Source organism: Mixophyes fleayi, chromosome 8, assembly GCF_038048845.1.
Source record: "Mixophyes fleayi isolate aMixFle1 chromosome 8, aMixFle1.hap1, whole genome shotgun sequence".
NCBI classification, from domain to species: Eukaryota; Metazoa; Chordata; class Amphibia; order Anura; family Limnodynastidae; genus Mixophyes; species Mixophyes fleayi.
In genome coordinates, this window is record NC_134409.1 from 133,210,796 (window position 1) to 133,224,022 (window position 13,227).

At 41.8% G+C, this 13,227-nt stretch overlaps 1 protein-coding gene across 3 annotated transcripts in view; it reads left to right on the plus strand.

The window, feature by feature from the left end:
* The first annotated feature begins 247 nt into the window (after window positions 1-247).
* The window catches only part of CHCHD6 (coiled-coil-helix-coiled-coil-helix domain containing 6), a 135,734-nt gene continuing 122,754 nt past the window's right edge, over window positions 248-13,227 (plus strand). For all 3 annotated transcript variants that reach the window (XM_075183642.1, XM_075183640.1, XM_075183641.1), the window contains exons 1-4: window positions 248-402; window positions 4,742-4,898; window positions 4,975-5,044; window positions 5,687-5,831. In XM_075183642.1, the coding sequence (XP_075039743.1) occupies window positions 262-402; window positions 4,742-4,898; window positions 4,975-5,044; window positions 5,687-5,831 (513 nt within the window). In that variant the 5' untranslated portion in view covers window positions 248-261. The remainder of the gene's footprint in view (window positions 403-4,741; window positions 4,899-4,974; window positions 5,045-5,686; window positions 5,832-13,227) is intronic.

The window sequence follows — 13,227 nt, forward strand, 5'->3', positions numbered from 1 at the left end:
CTCATACTGCAACAGCAAGTCAGCCTTCCAATTGTTTATATATATATATATATATATATATATATATTATAATATAATCTATCTTTCTATTGCTTCCTGACACCTCATAATCACCCACACCCTTCCAGGGCTTTAGGGAAACTACATCTCCCGACATGCCCCGCAGACCATAGCTCTATTCTGATTGGCGGAGCGGAAAGACATCGCCGGATTTGCCTCTCGCCCTCTTCTTCTCACCAATGGGCGCCTGGTGTTCCGCGCATGCGCCGGTCTATCAGTGAGGTGGAGCGCCTTCCTGAGGTGATTTTTTTGCCGACCATGGGGGGCACCGAGAGCACCGGCAGGAAGGTGTCCTTCGGGATGGATGAGGAGGAGAGGGTGCAGGTGCTGCGAGGACTGAGGGTGAGAGGAGACCGCATGCTGGCCCTCAGCTCTGAGCGCCCAGGAGGGTTACCCTGCATGGGGCAGAGGGGTCTATATACCCAGTATGGGGTCTCTGAGGTGTATGTGGGTGCACAGGTCATGCTGGACATAATACATAGACTGAAGTAAATGTACTGCATAATTAACAATGCAATAAATAATGATAATAATAATAATAATAATAATAATTGCATTGCAGATAGTGCCCAGAGATGCTTCCAGTTGTCACTGCTGGATACCTTGTTAGCCGGTAAATAAGCAGAAACATGCACTTTGAGGTATATTTACTGGGACGTACTAAAAGGAATGCCAATAGACTTCTATGATAGAAAATTGTAATTTTATGTATATTTTAAAAGATCTTATACTTAAATATATCTTTCACACACTTATTGCTAAGGTACTTGGTCATGTTTTACATGTGAAGTGATGGAAAATTACTATGGAATGACAGCTGTTTTATAAGCCATGTCAAAGCAAAAATGTCAAAACAATTGCTCTTCTGTCATGGTAAACACCCCTCTATTTCTCGCAAATCCCCTAATCCCACACACTAATCCCTATGCACATGCGCTCCCCCACACCTGTACCCCACCACACAAGTCTCATAATGTGGAATGACGGACGATTACTGTGGAATGACAGCTGTTCTATACGCCATGTCAATGCAGAAATATCAGTAAAAACTTGCATTTCTGCCCAAAAAACACCCCTATTTCTCCCATATCCCCTAAAACTACACAATAATCCCATTCCACATTATGACACTTGTGTGGTGGGGTACAGGTGTGGGCGAGCATATATGCAAAGGGATTAGTGTGTGGGATTAGGGGATATGGGAGAATTAGGGGTGTTTTTTGGGGAGAAATGCAAGTTTTTACTGATATTTCTGCATTGACATGGCGTATAGAACAGCTGTCGTGCCACAGTAATCTTCCGTCATTCCACATGTAAAACATGACCAAGTACCTTAGCAATAAGTGTGTGAAAGATATATTTAAGAAGTATAAGATTTTTTAAAATATACATAAAATTACAATTTTCTATCATAGAAGTCTATTGGCATTCCTTTTAGCAGACTGAAGCTGTCATTCCTTTTAGTACGTCTCATATTTACTAAACTAGGTTTGAAAAACTGGAGATGTTGCCTATAGCAACCAATTATATTCTAGCTTTCATTTATTTAGCACATTCTACAAAATGACAGCTAGAATCTGGTTGCTATCGGCAACATCTCCACCTTTTTCAAACCTGCAGTTTAGTAAATATACCCCTTTTGTCTTAAAATGGAAAAAAGGATAGTGTCATTGGTCACATAAATGAATGGCATGCACCCTGCACCTAAATCGAAGTTGAATGCAGCATTTTTATTTCCATCCTATGTGACCAGTTTTATAAACTGACCTAGAGCCGTAACTTAAAATTTTAGTGCCCGGGGCGAGAGAAAAATGTCCCCCGCCCCCCCCCTCCCCAGGACTCAATTGTAACCGAATGAACCTAAAATAGTCATAAACTGCGCCCCCCCTTCTGTGGTGCTCCCTGGGCGGTCACCCCATCACACAACCCTATTTATGGCCCTCAACTGGCCTGTCAAGTCTTTATAACGTGTGGGTACATGCATATAACCATTATACGGGTCCCGCTTTCATGTGCATGGGTTTATAGTCCGCTTACATGTACCTCTTCTAAACTGTGTGGGTGCATATCATTTTTCTATATACCCATCATGGTCCCCAGGTTAGTACCAAGGTGTGCAGAGTATACATGTTTGAATCATTTGAACCGGTTTGAAATGCGATCAGATCTGCCAGGTCTCAACCGTATTGTCAGTACAATTGGACCGTTTGGTCTTTTTCTACTGCTATGACTACTCTGCCCTTGAGGTTAGGTTCATGGTTTAAAGTTCACGGCTCTTACCATAACCCATCGACATCTGTCCAGGTGAATGGATGCTCCTCTCCATCCTTCGCTATCGGAAACGGAACCCGGCAAGGATGCCCCCTCTCTCCCCTTCTATTTGCCTTGGTGATAGAACCTCTAGCTACGAGAATTTGTATAAACCCTAACATAACTGGGATACAGCTACCCTCCAGTACTCACAAAATAGCCCTCTATGCGGATGATATCCTCCTTACCTTAACTAACCCTTTAACTACTCTCCCCAACCTATTTCAAGAACTCAACATTTTTTCCACAATATCAAATTTTAAGATGAACACAACCAAAACAGATATCACAGACTTCCATATCCCCCTAAGCTAAAACAACTTTTAGAATTAAATTTTCCCTTTCACTGGAACTCCGACCACATAAGATACTTGGGCATAGCTCTCACCAGAAAGGTGGAAAACATCTACCAAGCCAACTACCCCCCCCCCCCCCCCCCCTTATAGCTTGTATAAAAAAAGATCTACAAGCATGGGATAAACTCATGATATCTTGGGTTGGACGGATTACGTCCGTGAAAATGAACTTGCTCACAAGGTTATTATACCTCTTTCACACTCTCCCCATCAGGGTGCCCCCTTCAATCTTGAAAATGTTACAAACTCTTATAAAGTTCACGCCCCTTAAAGAGTTTAGCATAGACTATAAATTGTTGCCTAATCAAGTTTAAATGGATAATTCTATATTATAATTAAATGGGGTTTTGTTTCCATTTGAATGGTGAACATTCCGTAGTTTGCATAGAATACGATTGAAAATACTATTCAATATAACCATTATGCTTGAATCGGCTTGAACATGATCGAACTTCCTCTCCTCGCTGTAATTTCACCTGAAATATTAGTCTAATCTAAAGTTCGGGGCTTTGACGCAAATTTTCGAACTTTTGCGCTTCTTTTTCGTTTGAGAAACACTTATAAACAATTTAAAGCGTCTCTAATACAGAGTAGCCGCAGAGATTTCTGACAGCCTAGATCCCTTAACTCAATGCATACATTTAAATACAGGTGAGTTCAGGTGAATTATATACACATTATTCTCTCCAGGTTAATGCATGGTAATAAGTATATTCACTCCACTTCACTTATGCATTGCAGGTTGTCAAGTCTGTGGAATGATTTATCAAATAATCATATTCTCAATAAGCAATGAATTGGAAAAGTACAAACAAATAAAGTTAAAAGTCGTCCGAAGGTGGAAAACTCCTTATTACCTTTACATAACTCGATAATGCTAACATTTATGCTTCCGCATTGTTAGGCAATGTCCCTACACAGATGTAGTGCACTGTATTTATATTGGCATCCACAGATTTATTGTAGAAATATCATTGGTAACATAATTACATGAACACACTTTATTAAATATTGTATATTAAAGGCGTAGCTATGAGGACATTTTTCAGACCTATAATTTGTGATAATCATTGAACTATGTTGAAACTCTCCCTCTAGTGGCGATATTCTATATTACATCTAGTAAAATAGAAATAAAATAAACACAATTTTCCAAAATAGTTTTGGTTTCATTACATTTTATTTTGTTATCTCTCAGTTTATTCACTGTCAGAGAATGCAACATTGTTAGGTGTAGCACCGATATAAGACAGACACTATATAATGTTACAGCCAGTAATCCACTCTGTCCCAGTTTCCTATTTCCATTCTATGCCCCAGATTCCTTAAAGACTTTGTTTCATCACAAGTACAAATTGTGTCTTTCAGATATTTACTGACAAGAGGGTATCTGTGTAATTATTAAAGTGAATAGAGAGGCTTTATGGAAACAGAAAAATATATATATTTTTTTTATTTCTTTACCGTTGCGTTGATTTTGGAAGCTCTGCAGAGTTGAACAGCTACACGTTATGAGAGAGAGCTTGATCACCATGCAGAGAGTGCTCTGAAATGCTATTGGCTGGGCTCCCTTTCTCATGTCCAGTATGCTTCTATTAATGAATTCTCCGTCCCACCTGATTCATGAATTGAATATTACTTCCAACCTTAGGAATGACAGGAAATAAGTATGTGAGTTGTCACATCTAGCCAAAACAAACAGAACTCCCTACACCAGTGGATTCCACACTTTTTCAGTTCCTTAGGGCCTCCATCATTTTTTCAAGGCACCCCTAAGCCAGAATAATTACCAAGTAGTCCCCCGACTTGCTTACCACTGGCCCTGGCCGAGGCACCCTTGTGAGATCGCCGAGGCACCTCTGGGAGCCTAGGCACACAGTTTGGGAACCACTGCCCTACACCATTAACCTTCTACAATCTGCTAACTTTTATATATTTTTCTGTTACGACCCCTTTAATTCCTTCTAATGATGTAGTATACATGTGAGTGGTTTTTCCATTTGCCTTGCCTGTAGCTTTCCGATGATGTTGTCAGACGGATGAAAGAGTCTTCGGCACAAAGGGGGGAGCAGAACATATCGCCCACGTCAGAAGCGACACCGTATCCGGAGTCTTTGCCTCCCAGGGGGGGGACTGCGCCCCCTACACCAGAAGAGAAGGCCAAAACTGATGGTACATGCAAGTCAGATATTTGATATTTTTATTTAACACATATAGAGCAAGGAGTAACGGGCCCTCTTATCCACAGGAACTCGGAGTCCGTCTTCAGGAGGTGGCAACCGGCAGCCGACGTATGCAGAGGACGACCTGTACAGAAGGTGAGAGGAAGTTAATGGAACTAAAGAGCCAACATCCTGTGTGTTTGACCTAGATATAATGATCTAGAAAGAAACATCTATAATCCTCAGATATAAATGCTGGTTTGCTACATGGATTATTATAAGGGTGCTCGAACTTGGGACAACCATCCCTCCTTAATTGTCGCCTGACTTGCAACAATAGTCTGTGGGTCCTTCCCTAAAACGTTTGTGGGCAGCCAGATGTTTTCGTTCCAAGCTTGCCAGTATATTTTTACTCTGCAACTTGGTTAACCCCTAACCTGCACACGTCACTTTGTTAATCAGAAAAATGTTGACTTTCATAAACTTTTTAACTGTTTTTTTTTGGTTGCACAAACATTTGGTGGTTGTGAGATGTTTTTTTTTGTGCATAAAGTTTGATAGATCCAATATTTTACTGTAGATAAAGACACCCAAAACCCCCTCCCCCTTGCCCGCTGGTAAGATTAAATGCTGTATTTCAACCATAAGGCAGCAGAAAATTGATTTAACACTGAGACGCCAACATCCTTATGACCCATTGTGGCATAAACAGTCATTGCAGATTGTCTCTTTCTGAAGTTTTATAATAAAGCCTCTGTAGTGTGTGAAGTTACTGTTGGATGTTTGGCCTTTCGGCAGGTATGAGAAAGAACAGGCCATTATCCAGGAAGAACTGTCCCGACTCGCCTGGAGAGAGAGGGAGGCAGCGCAGGATAAGTACAGCTCGGCTATCCTGCGGGAGAAGAACTATACCAACCAGGAGCGCCGGAGAGCAGAACAGTTGGTGAGTCTAAGGGGCGGTTGACGTGCACCTTGATTCACAATGCCGATCTGTAGTCTGGTACAATTGCGCTACATTGGGATATACAGTATTGATTGATTCAATGGTGTGAGGGAGACAAGGATTTTCAGATCTTCCAGGCGGAAAGGTTTCTTCCTTGTGTGCTGTAGAATTAAAGTGACACTTGCACACAGTGGTGACATGTTGTGGGCTGAACTAATATTCAGGAGAATGCAGCCTATCAAATTACTAAAAACCTCATGAATATTAGTCACAGCTCATGAATATTAGTCACAGCTCATGAATATTAGTCACAGCTCATGAATATTAGTCTGCTTCAGTGATGTCACTGCTTCCTAGAAAATTGATTTTCTGCGCACTGGATCACTGACAAAATTTGTATTTTAAGATTAATGATCCCTTGACTTTTCTGCCCGGCATACCTTTGGTGACTTATGTTTCAATATTGACAGATTTTTAAACTGTTTTCAATTATTGGTGCTTTAATCCCGTGTGTTATGCTAGTACTAACGAAGGATAGCATTGTGGTATTAAATCTGCGTCAAACCATTTTTTAAAACACACACAGAGCAGCGCTTTTCAATTTATTAGAGAGCATCCTGGGGGACCACACTCAGAGCTGCTGCTCTTTGCCATCTGAACAAGTACTGTAATGAGTGTATCTTGAACAATGGGAATCTTTTTGCAAGAAAATTGAGCAAATCATATCTGTGAATAAATTATGCTTTTTGAAATCTATTGTGTAAAACAAAAAAAAATCAATGAGCTTGAATGTTTTTTCATTAGAAAATAATTCACATTTTTGACACTCTTTAGGGTTTTTATTGAGTGCAGGAACTTATTTTAGCCTCTCAGTGGTAACACAAACTATTCAAAACAAGTTGGATTGTTAAACATTGTTTTATATAGTGGTGTATGTGATATCACAGCCTCACATCATTATTTTGTGCTGCTGGGGACCCTGCCCTTCTACTATATAACTCCCAGTCTGTGGCTTCCTGCTGCCTCCATTCCCCTCCTCACATCATGTCACTGCCCCTGTCACATGCAGCCCTGCCCTCACTAACACATCACTCATCTCCTGATATACTCTGTGCTGCTGGGGGACCATGCTCCTTCCACTATATAACTCTGCCTGTGGCTTCCTGCTGCCTCCATTCCCCTCCTCACATCATGTCACTGCCCCTGTTACATGCAGCCCTGTCCTCACTAACACATCACTCAACTCCTGATATATACTGTGCTGCTGGGGGACCCTGCTCCTTCCACTATATAACTCTGTCTGTGACTTCCTGCTGCCTCCATTCCCCTCCTCACATCATGTCACTGCCCCTGTCACATGCAGCCCTGCCCTCACTAACACATCACTCATCTCCTGATATACTCTGTGCTGCTGGGGGACCATGCTCCTTCCACTATATAACTCTGCCTGTGGCTTCCTGCTGCCTCCATTCCCCTCCTCACATCATGTCACTGCCCCTGTTACATGCAGCCCTGTCCTCACTAACACATCACTCAACTCCTGATATATACTGTGCTGCTGGGGGACCCTGCTCCTTCCACTATATAACTCTGTCTGTGACTTCCTGCTGCCTCCATTCCCCTCCTCACATCATGTCACTGCTCCTGTCACATGCAGCCCTGTCCTCACTAACACATCACTCCTGATTTACTCTGTGCTGCTGGTGACCCTGCTCCTTCTACTATATAACTCACAGTCTGTGGCTTCCTGCTGCCTCCGTTCCCCTCCTTACATCATGTCACTGTCCCTGTCACAAGCAGCCAGGGCCTGTGCAAGTAAAGATGAACAGGAGTTGAAGAGTGAATGCAATTAGGTGTTTGAACCTTAGACAATCGCACCTTAAAAAGCACAAATATGTTGACAACTTTTGTAAGCTGCATCTCACATTAGATCCACCTGTTTGCTTCCCCAGTCTGGTAGTAATGTATCCCATGTGTTGGACTCCATAGCCCCTTACATCCTTGTCGTTCTATCCATGCGCTGTAGGAACTGTAGCACTGTCCATTTAATGGAGAATAAGCCAGACTTTCACATGGGCTCTTTAAACTTTAAGCTATTCCATTTTAAATGTACAGTGACAAATACCCACCTTCCTTTTCGTCTGGTTTGCGGCCAATGTCTTTCTTCCTGCTCCCAAAGCCATAAATATTGCAAAAAGGATTAAGCGTTGATAGGACGAGCACCTTGCTTTATAAATGCTTCATTTTATTCAGCTTTGTAATTGCCTCAGCCTCCAGGCTCGCAGCGGTATTAGCATGCGGCTGTACCCTGCCCTGCCGCTGATTGGGCCTCTCAATCACTGCGCGTGGCCTCGGATTTATTATGAAGACAAACGCGCCATGGTGGTGACAAACTGAATTACCGCATGATCAATCCTTCCTTTAGCCTGGGTTCGGTATTAAAATAATAACTATCTGCATAGGGTGACTGTATTATAGTGCAGTTTGAATTTCTGGAAATAAGTGCTTTATGGGAAACATTCATAAAATGCGTTGCACAGTTAAAACCCCCCCCCCAAAATAATGGTGTAAATATAGCTAGGGAATAATTGTTAGAACATAATTGGTTGCAATGGGTTACAGAACCTTTTTTTTTTTCTTTTTTAAAAACTTTTTATTTGTTACAGCAGATAATGACATTACAGGTCATGGAGTACATTTAAATATTAGTGACTTAAGTTACAAAAAAATAAATACATCCTACACAATGTGGTATAAACCATATAATAGCTAGGAGATAAAGGCCTAGCGAACATAGATAGTAGTGAGGATCATACCACCACAATAGAGAGACCGTGTAAGGTTGAGGGTATATGAAGATTGGAAAAGACTGCTGGTTTTTTTTTTAATGGTTTTTTAAGGGGAGATGAAAGGAAGCAAAAAAAGGGGGGGGTCTTCAGTGTGAATGAGCGTCCCCACACAGACCCTTCAAGAAAGCAGGGGAAGTGGTGAGTCCTGGAGATTTATAGAGGAGAGGCCCGAGGAATAAGAGGCACAAGGTACAGACGGGGAAGAACATAGAGGGCTTAGAGAAGACCAGGCATATTTCTATTATTATAGGAATTTCAAGGGCCCCACACTTTATAAAAAGTGGGGACTGTATCGTGGAGAAGACTTGTCACGTAGTCCATGGAGGCAGTGTGCCAGGTTATATTTATAACAGCCTCTCTAGAGGATTGCAAAGCTTTCTTCCAATCGCTAGCTATCTGAAGTTGAGCTGCGTTATAAATGTGGCGAATAAGTTTATCCGATGAATTGGAGATCCCTTTGATAGGCTGACTCAGGAGCACAGATAACGGGCCCTTAGGTACATTAATTGAAGCAACCTGCTTAATCAGGAGCAAGACATCATCCCAAAATTTAGATACTAGAGGGCATTCCCACCATATGTGGAGGAAGGTTCCCACTGAACCACAGTTACACCAACAAAGATCTGAGGTGTGGGGGTAAATACAGTACAATCTCACAGGAACCATGTACCATCTAGTATAAATCTTATACTAGAGTGAGCAACTACTCCTCCTCGTCCAAAGCTACACCAAGATCCTGCGCCCATGTCCATTGACACGGTTCTGTGGGAGGAGATGAGGAGGACACGAGAGGATTGTACAGAATTAATATATAACCACGACATCACGGTCTATAACTGTAGTGACATTCAAAGGGCGTTAGGGGCGAAGCCTAGATGATTACATGTGGGCTTGTATAAAACGTTTTGCTTGCATATAGTGGAAGTATAGGTTGCTGGGAAGATCTTGCTTACAGATCCTTTTTTTAATGTTTATATTTAATGCAGTCATCATACACCAGTTTACAAGTTTGGATATATTATGTGATGCTTATGTTAATTTGAGATGATAATCCTCTAAAATTTACAGTTGTAATTATCTTGTAACAGTCTTTGTTTTGTCTGTTTCTTTTCCTATTGAGTAAAGTCAGTAATCTGAGATTAGCCAAGTATTACTATTATTATTATTATTATTATTAATAACCTTTATTTACAGGGCGCCACATGAGTTCTGCAGCGCCATACAGAGGGAAAATAACAAGACAGTACATGGTATAACAGTACAATACAATACACAAATAACAATACAACTCTCAACACAGCTACTAGGGTACAAGGGGTATATTCAGCTCAGGCTGAAACCTGTGCCCATTAATGTGGGCGCAACTAACAGGTTCAGAGCCACTGACAGGTGCGAAGACAATGGAGAAGAGGGCCCTGATCACTAGAGCTTACAATCTAAAGGGAAAGGGGCAGACGGTTGACACATGGGGGGGAGCCAATGTAAGGGGATCTGAGGGCAATAAGCAAGAGGGGGAGAGATATAGGGTGAGAGGGTGAGGTGTACTATACGGTGAGATGGTTAAGTAGAGGACTGATAGACTTTTACAAACAAGTGGGTTTTCAATGACTTTAGTTGTACCAGTATTATTACTCTAATAAGTACCAGTATTACTCGATTTTAAATATTTTCTGTGTTTATCTTTGTGGATAAAGTTTGATTATTTTTGTATCTTATAGGTTGCTTTTTGCTACTTTCAACCATTGTTAATGTAGCTTAAGAAGTATTGTAGAAAATAAATGTCCGCATGGTTTAATGAAGAACCCGTCAATGCGAATTCATATGATTAATTTTGATGAGGAGGAAAGGTTCAATCTGGATCTTAGCAGTAAAGTTGATGTGATATATTTGGATTTTGCAAAAGCGTTTAAAGTGTTTAATATATTAGTATAAGAGGCGCTTACTGGGTTTAAGTGTAAAAGTATATAAATGGGTATAGGACTGTTTAGAAGAATAAAAGACAATGACACCATGAACATGGGAAAGGATTCTTTACTGAAAAGGCGGTTAAGCTGTGTTATCCCCTGCCACATATTGTACTGATGTCAAATTTACTAACAATTCTTTGAGGCTAAATCGGCAGCTGTCACGCTGGGTGTTTTGTTTTGCTTTCTGAATCAGCGCAACTAGAATTTAAATAAAATGGACATGTCAGGATTTTGTTTTCTTTCCCCTGACCTTCCTAATTATGTGGTTATAGCCTTGTCTAATTTTCCCTGGATAATGTCAGAATTACATCTCTTTCATCATTCAATATGGAAGGCAACATGTTAGCATGTTATACTTAGTACACATGAAATATACTGAGTGAACAGGTGCGTTTATTGGCTACAGTATAGGACTGAAATCTGGTGTCTCCAACATGAGCGCACATCACTCTCACATTAACAAGGATATTTATTCCATCTGACACAAGTTATCACTAGTCACCTGTCAGGAAGGACACCAAGCGCGTAGCTCAAACCAAGGACGCCCAACGCTTCCTGGCTGCCGGCATGTCTTCACCCCCTCCTCATCTGAAAAAATTAATTGCCACTTGTAGAGATAATCTTATTCCTTTCTTAAATGTTATTAGCTTACACATAATTATCACTTGCCCCCGCTCGTCTGGCTGGAATTATACAGCGTCGGCTGTGTTAATACATATTTCTCACTTGTCTTGGTGACCCACATTGCAACAGTAGCTTCGTGAAGTCAGATGACTGATCTTTTCTCCGTAGTCCGACCTGTGCTCAAGCAGGGAAATGTCAATCACGGCGGAAGACCAGCTGCGAGCATTGCATTTCTGAGAGGCTCAGATAGTGATAGTTTTATATATACATACAACACATTGTTCTATTTTAGAACACCGTTGTGCAGATACAGACACTTCAGTGTATATAGAAAGCTGATAAAGAGTCCTGAGAAGGGGGGGGGGAGGGAGTTGAAACTTGGAAAGGTGGGTGCTCTTGATCTGTGGGCAAATATTTGGACAGCCCTGTGCTGCCCTCATATTAAAAAGTGTGGGATTTACTGCCGCTTAAAAGTGAAGTTCTAAGATAAATTGCATGTGGTTGTTACTTTTCTGTGCAATTCTGGTGTAAAAAAAGCCTTTGGTACTCTTATTTCTAACCCATCTACTTGTGGGTCAGAGAGTTTAGGTGTCAAGTCATTTTAAGGATTATTATTATTATTAATCTTTATATATAAGGTGTCACAAGATTTTCGCACTGCACCATACAGGGTAAAACAGTACAGAACAGTAGACAAAAATACCAGTTATTCAGTGGCTCCAAACATAACTAGTACAGTAGAGTTGAAGGAGAAGAATAGGTAGAAAGACAGGAGGGAAGAGGGTTCTGTTCGTAAGAGCTTACATCCTAAAGGGAGGGCAAACAGACGGGAGGTACAATGGGGAGTCAGAGAGGATCAATCACAAGAGGAGTGATTAACAGGATGGGGGAAGAGAGGTGAGGAGATGCAGAGAAGTTTAGGGGGAAGGCTGGTATACTTTGAGGAACAGATGAGTTTTAAGTGCCCGTTTGAAGGTGCACAGATTAAGGGATAGACAGATAGATCGTGGGAGTTGTCCAGTGGACGGGAGCAGCCTAGGAGAAATCTTGGATCCTGTAGTGGGATGAGGTGATCAGAGTGGAGGAGAGGCGACGGTCATTAGCTGATCGCAGGGAACAGGATGGAGTGTGAATGTAGAGGAGGTTGGAGAAGTACTGGGCAGAGGAGTGGGAGAGGGGCTTGTAGGTGAGCGTGAACAGTTTGAAAAGGATTCTGAAGGGGAGCCAGTGTAAGGCAAGGCAGAGAGGGGAGGCAGGAGAGGAACGTCGGAAGAGGAAGATGAGTATCGCAGCCGCATTAAGTATAGACCGAAGGGGGCGAGGTGGGAGAGGGGGAGGCCGGTGAGGAGAAGGTTACAGTAGTCAAGACGGGAAATGATGAGTGCTCTAAAGCACATTATTAAAGTGCTTTGAGGATAGTGGTCCAAAAATAATGTAAAGGAATGGTTCTGTACTCACAAGCACTTTCTCAGAAGCGGTTTCCTTTACCTCCCTTTTAATTTTGTTGACTTAGGCCAATGAAAGCAATTGCACGCAATTCATGTCTGAACGCAAATGACACGACTGCAACGGCTTGAAGGTGGAATAAGGGGAGGGAAGGAGAAGGGACCTACATAGGCCATTCACAGTAAGAGCGTGCCGTGGACGTGCCCACGTAGATGCGCCTATTCAAGTAATGGGTTTCTTACAAGTACGCTTGTTTTAGCCGTATTACTTGCACTTGCTACAGGGTAGCGGTGGACCTAAATTTTTTTTTTTACAGGGGTGCAATTTAGTGCTCCCCTACCCTTTTTCTCTTTTATCAGCTGTAATGTTCTCCAGGTCCGCTTGGATTTGAACATAGGTGGAGTTACCCTAAATTTGCGTGGTCTCTGAAGATAATACAGTATATCTAGGGCAGCATAGTGGCCTAGTGGTTAGCACTTCTGCCTCACAGCACTGGGATCATGAGTTCAA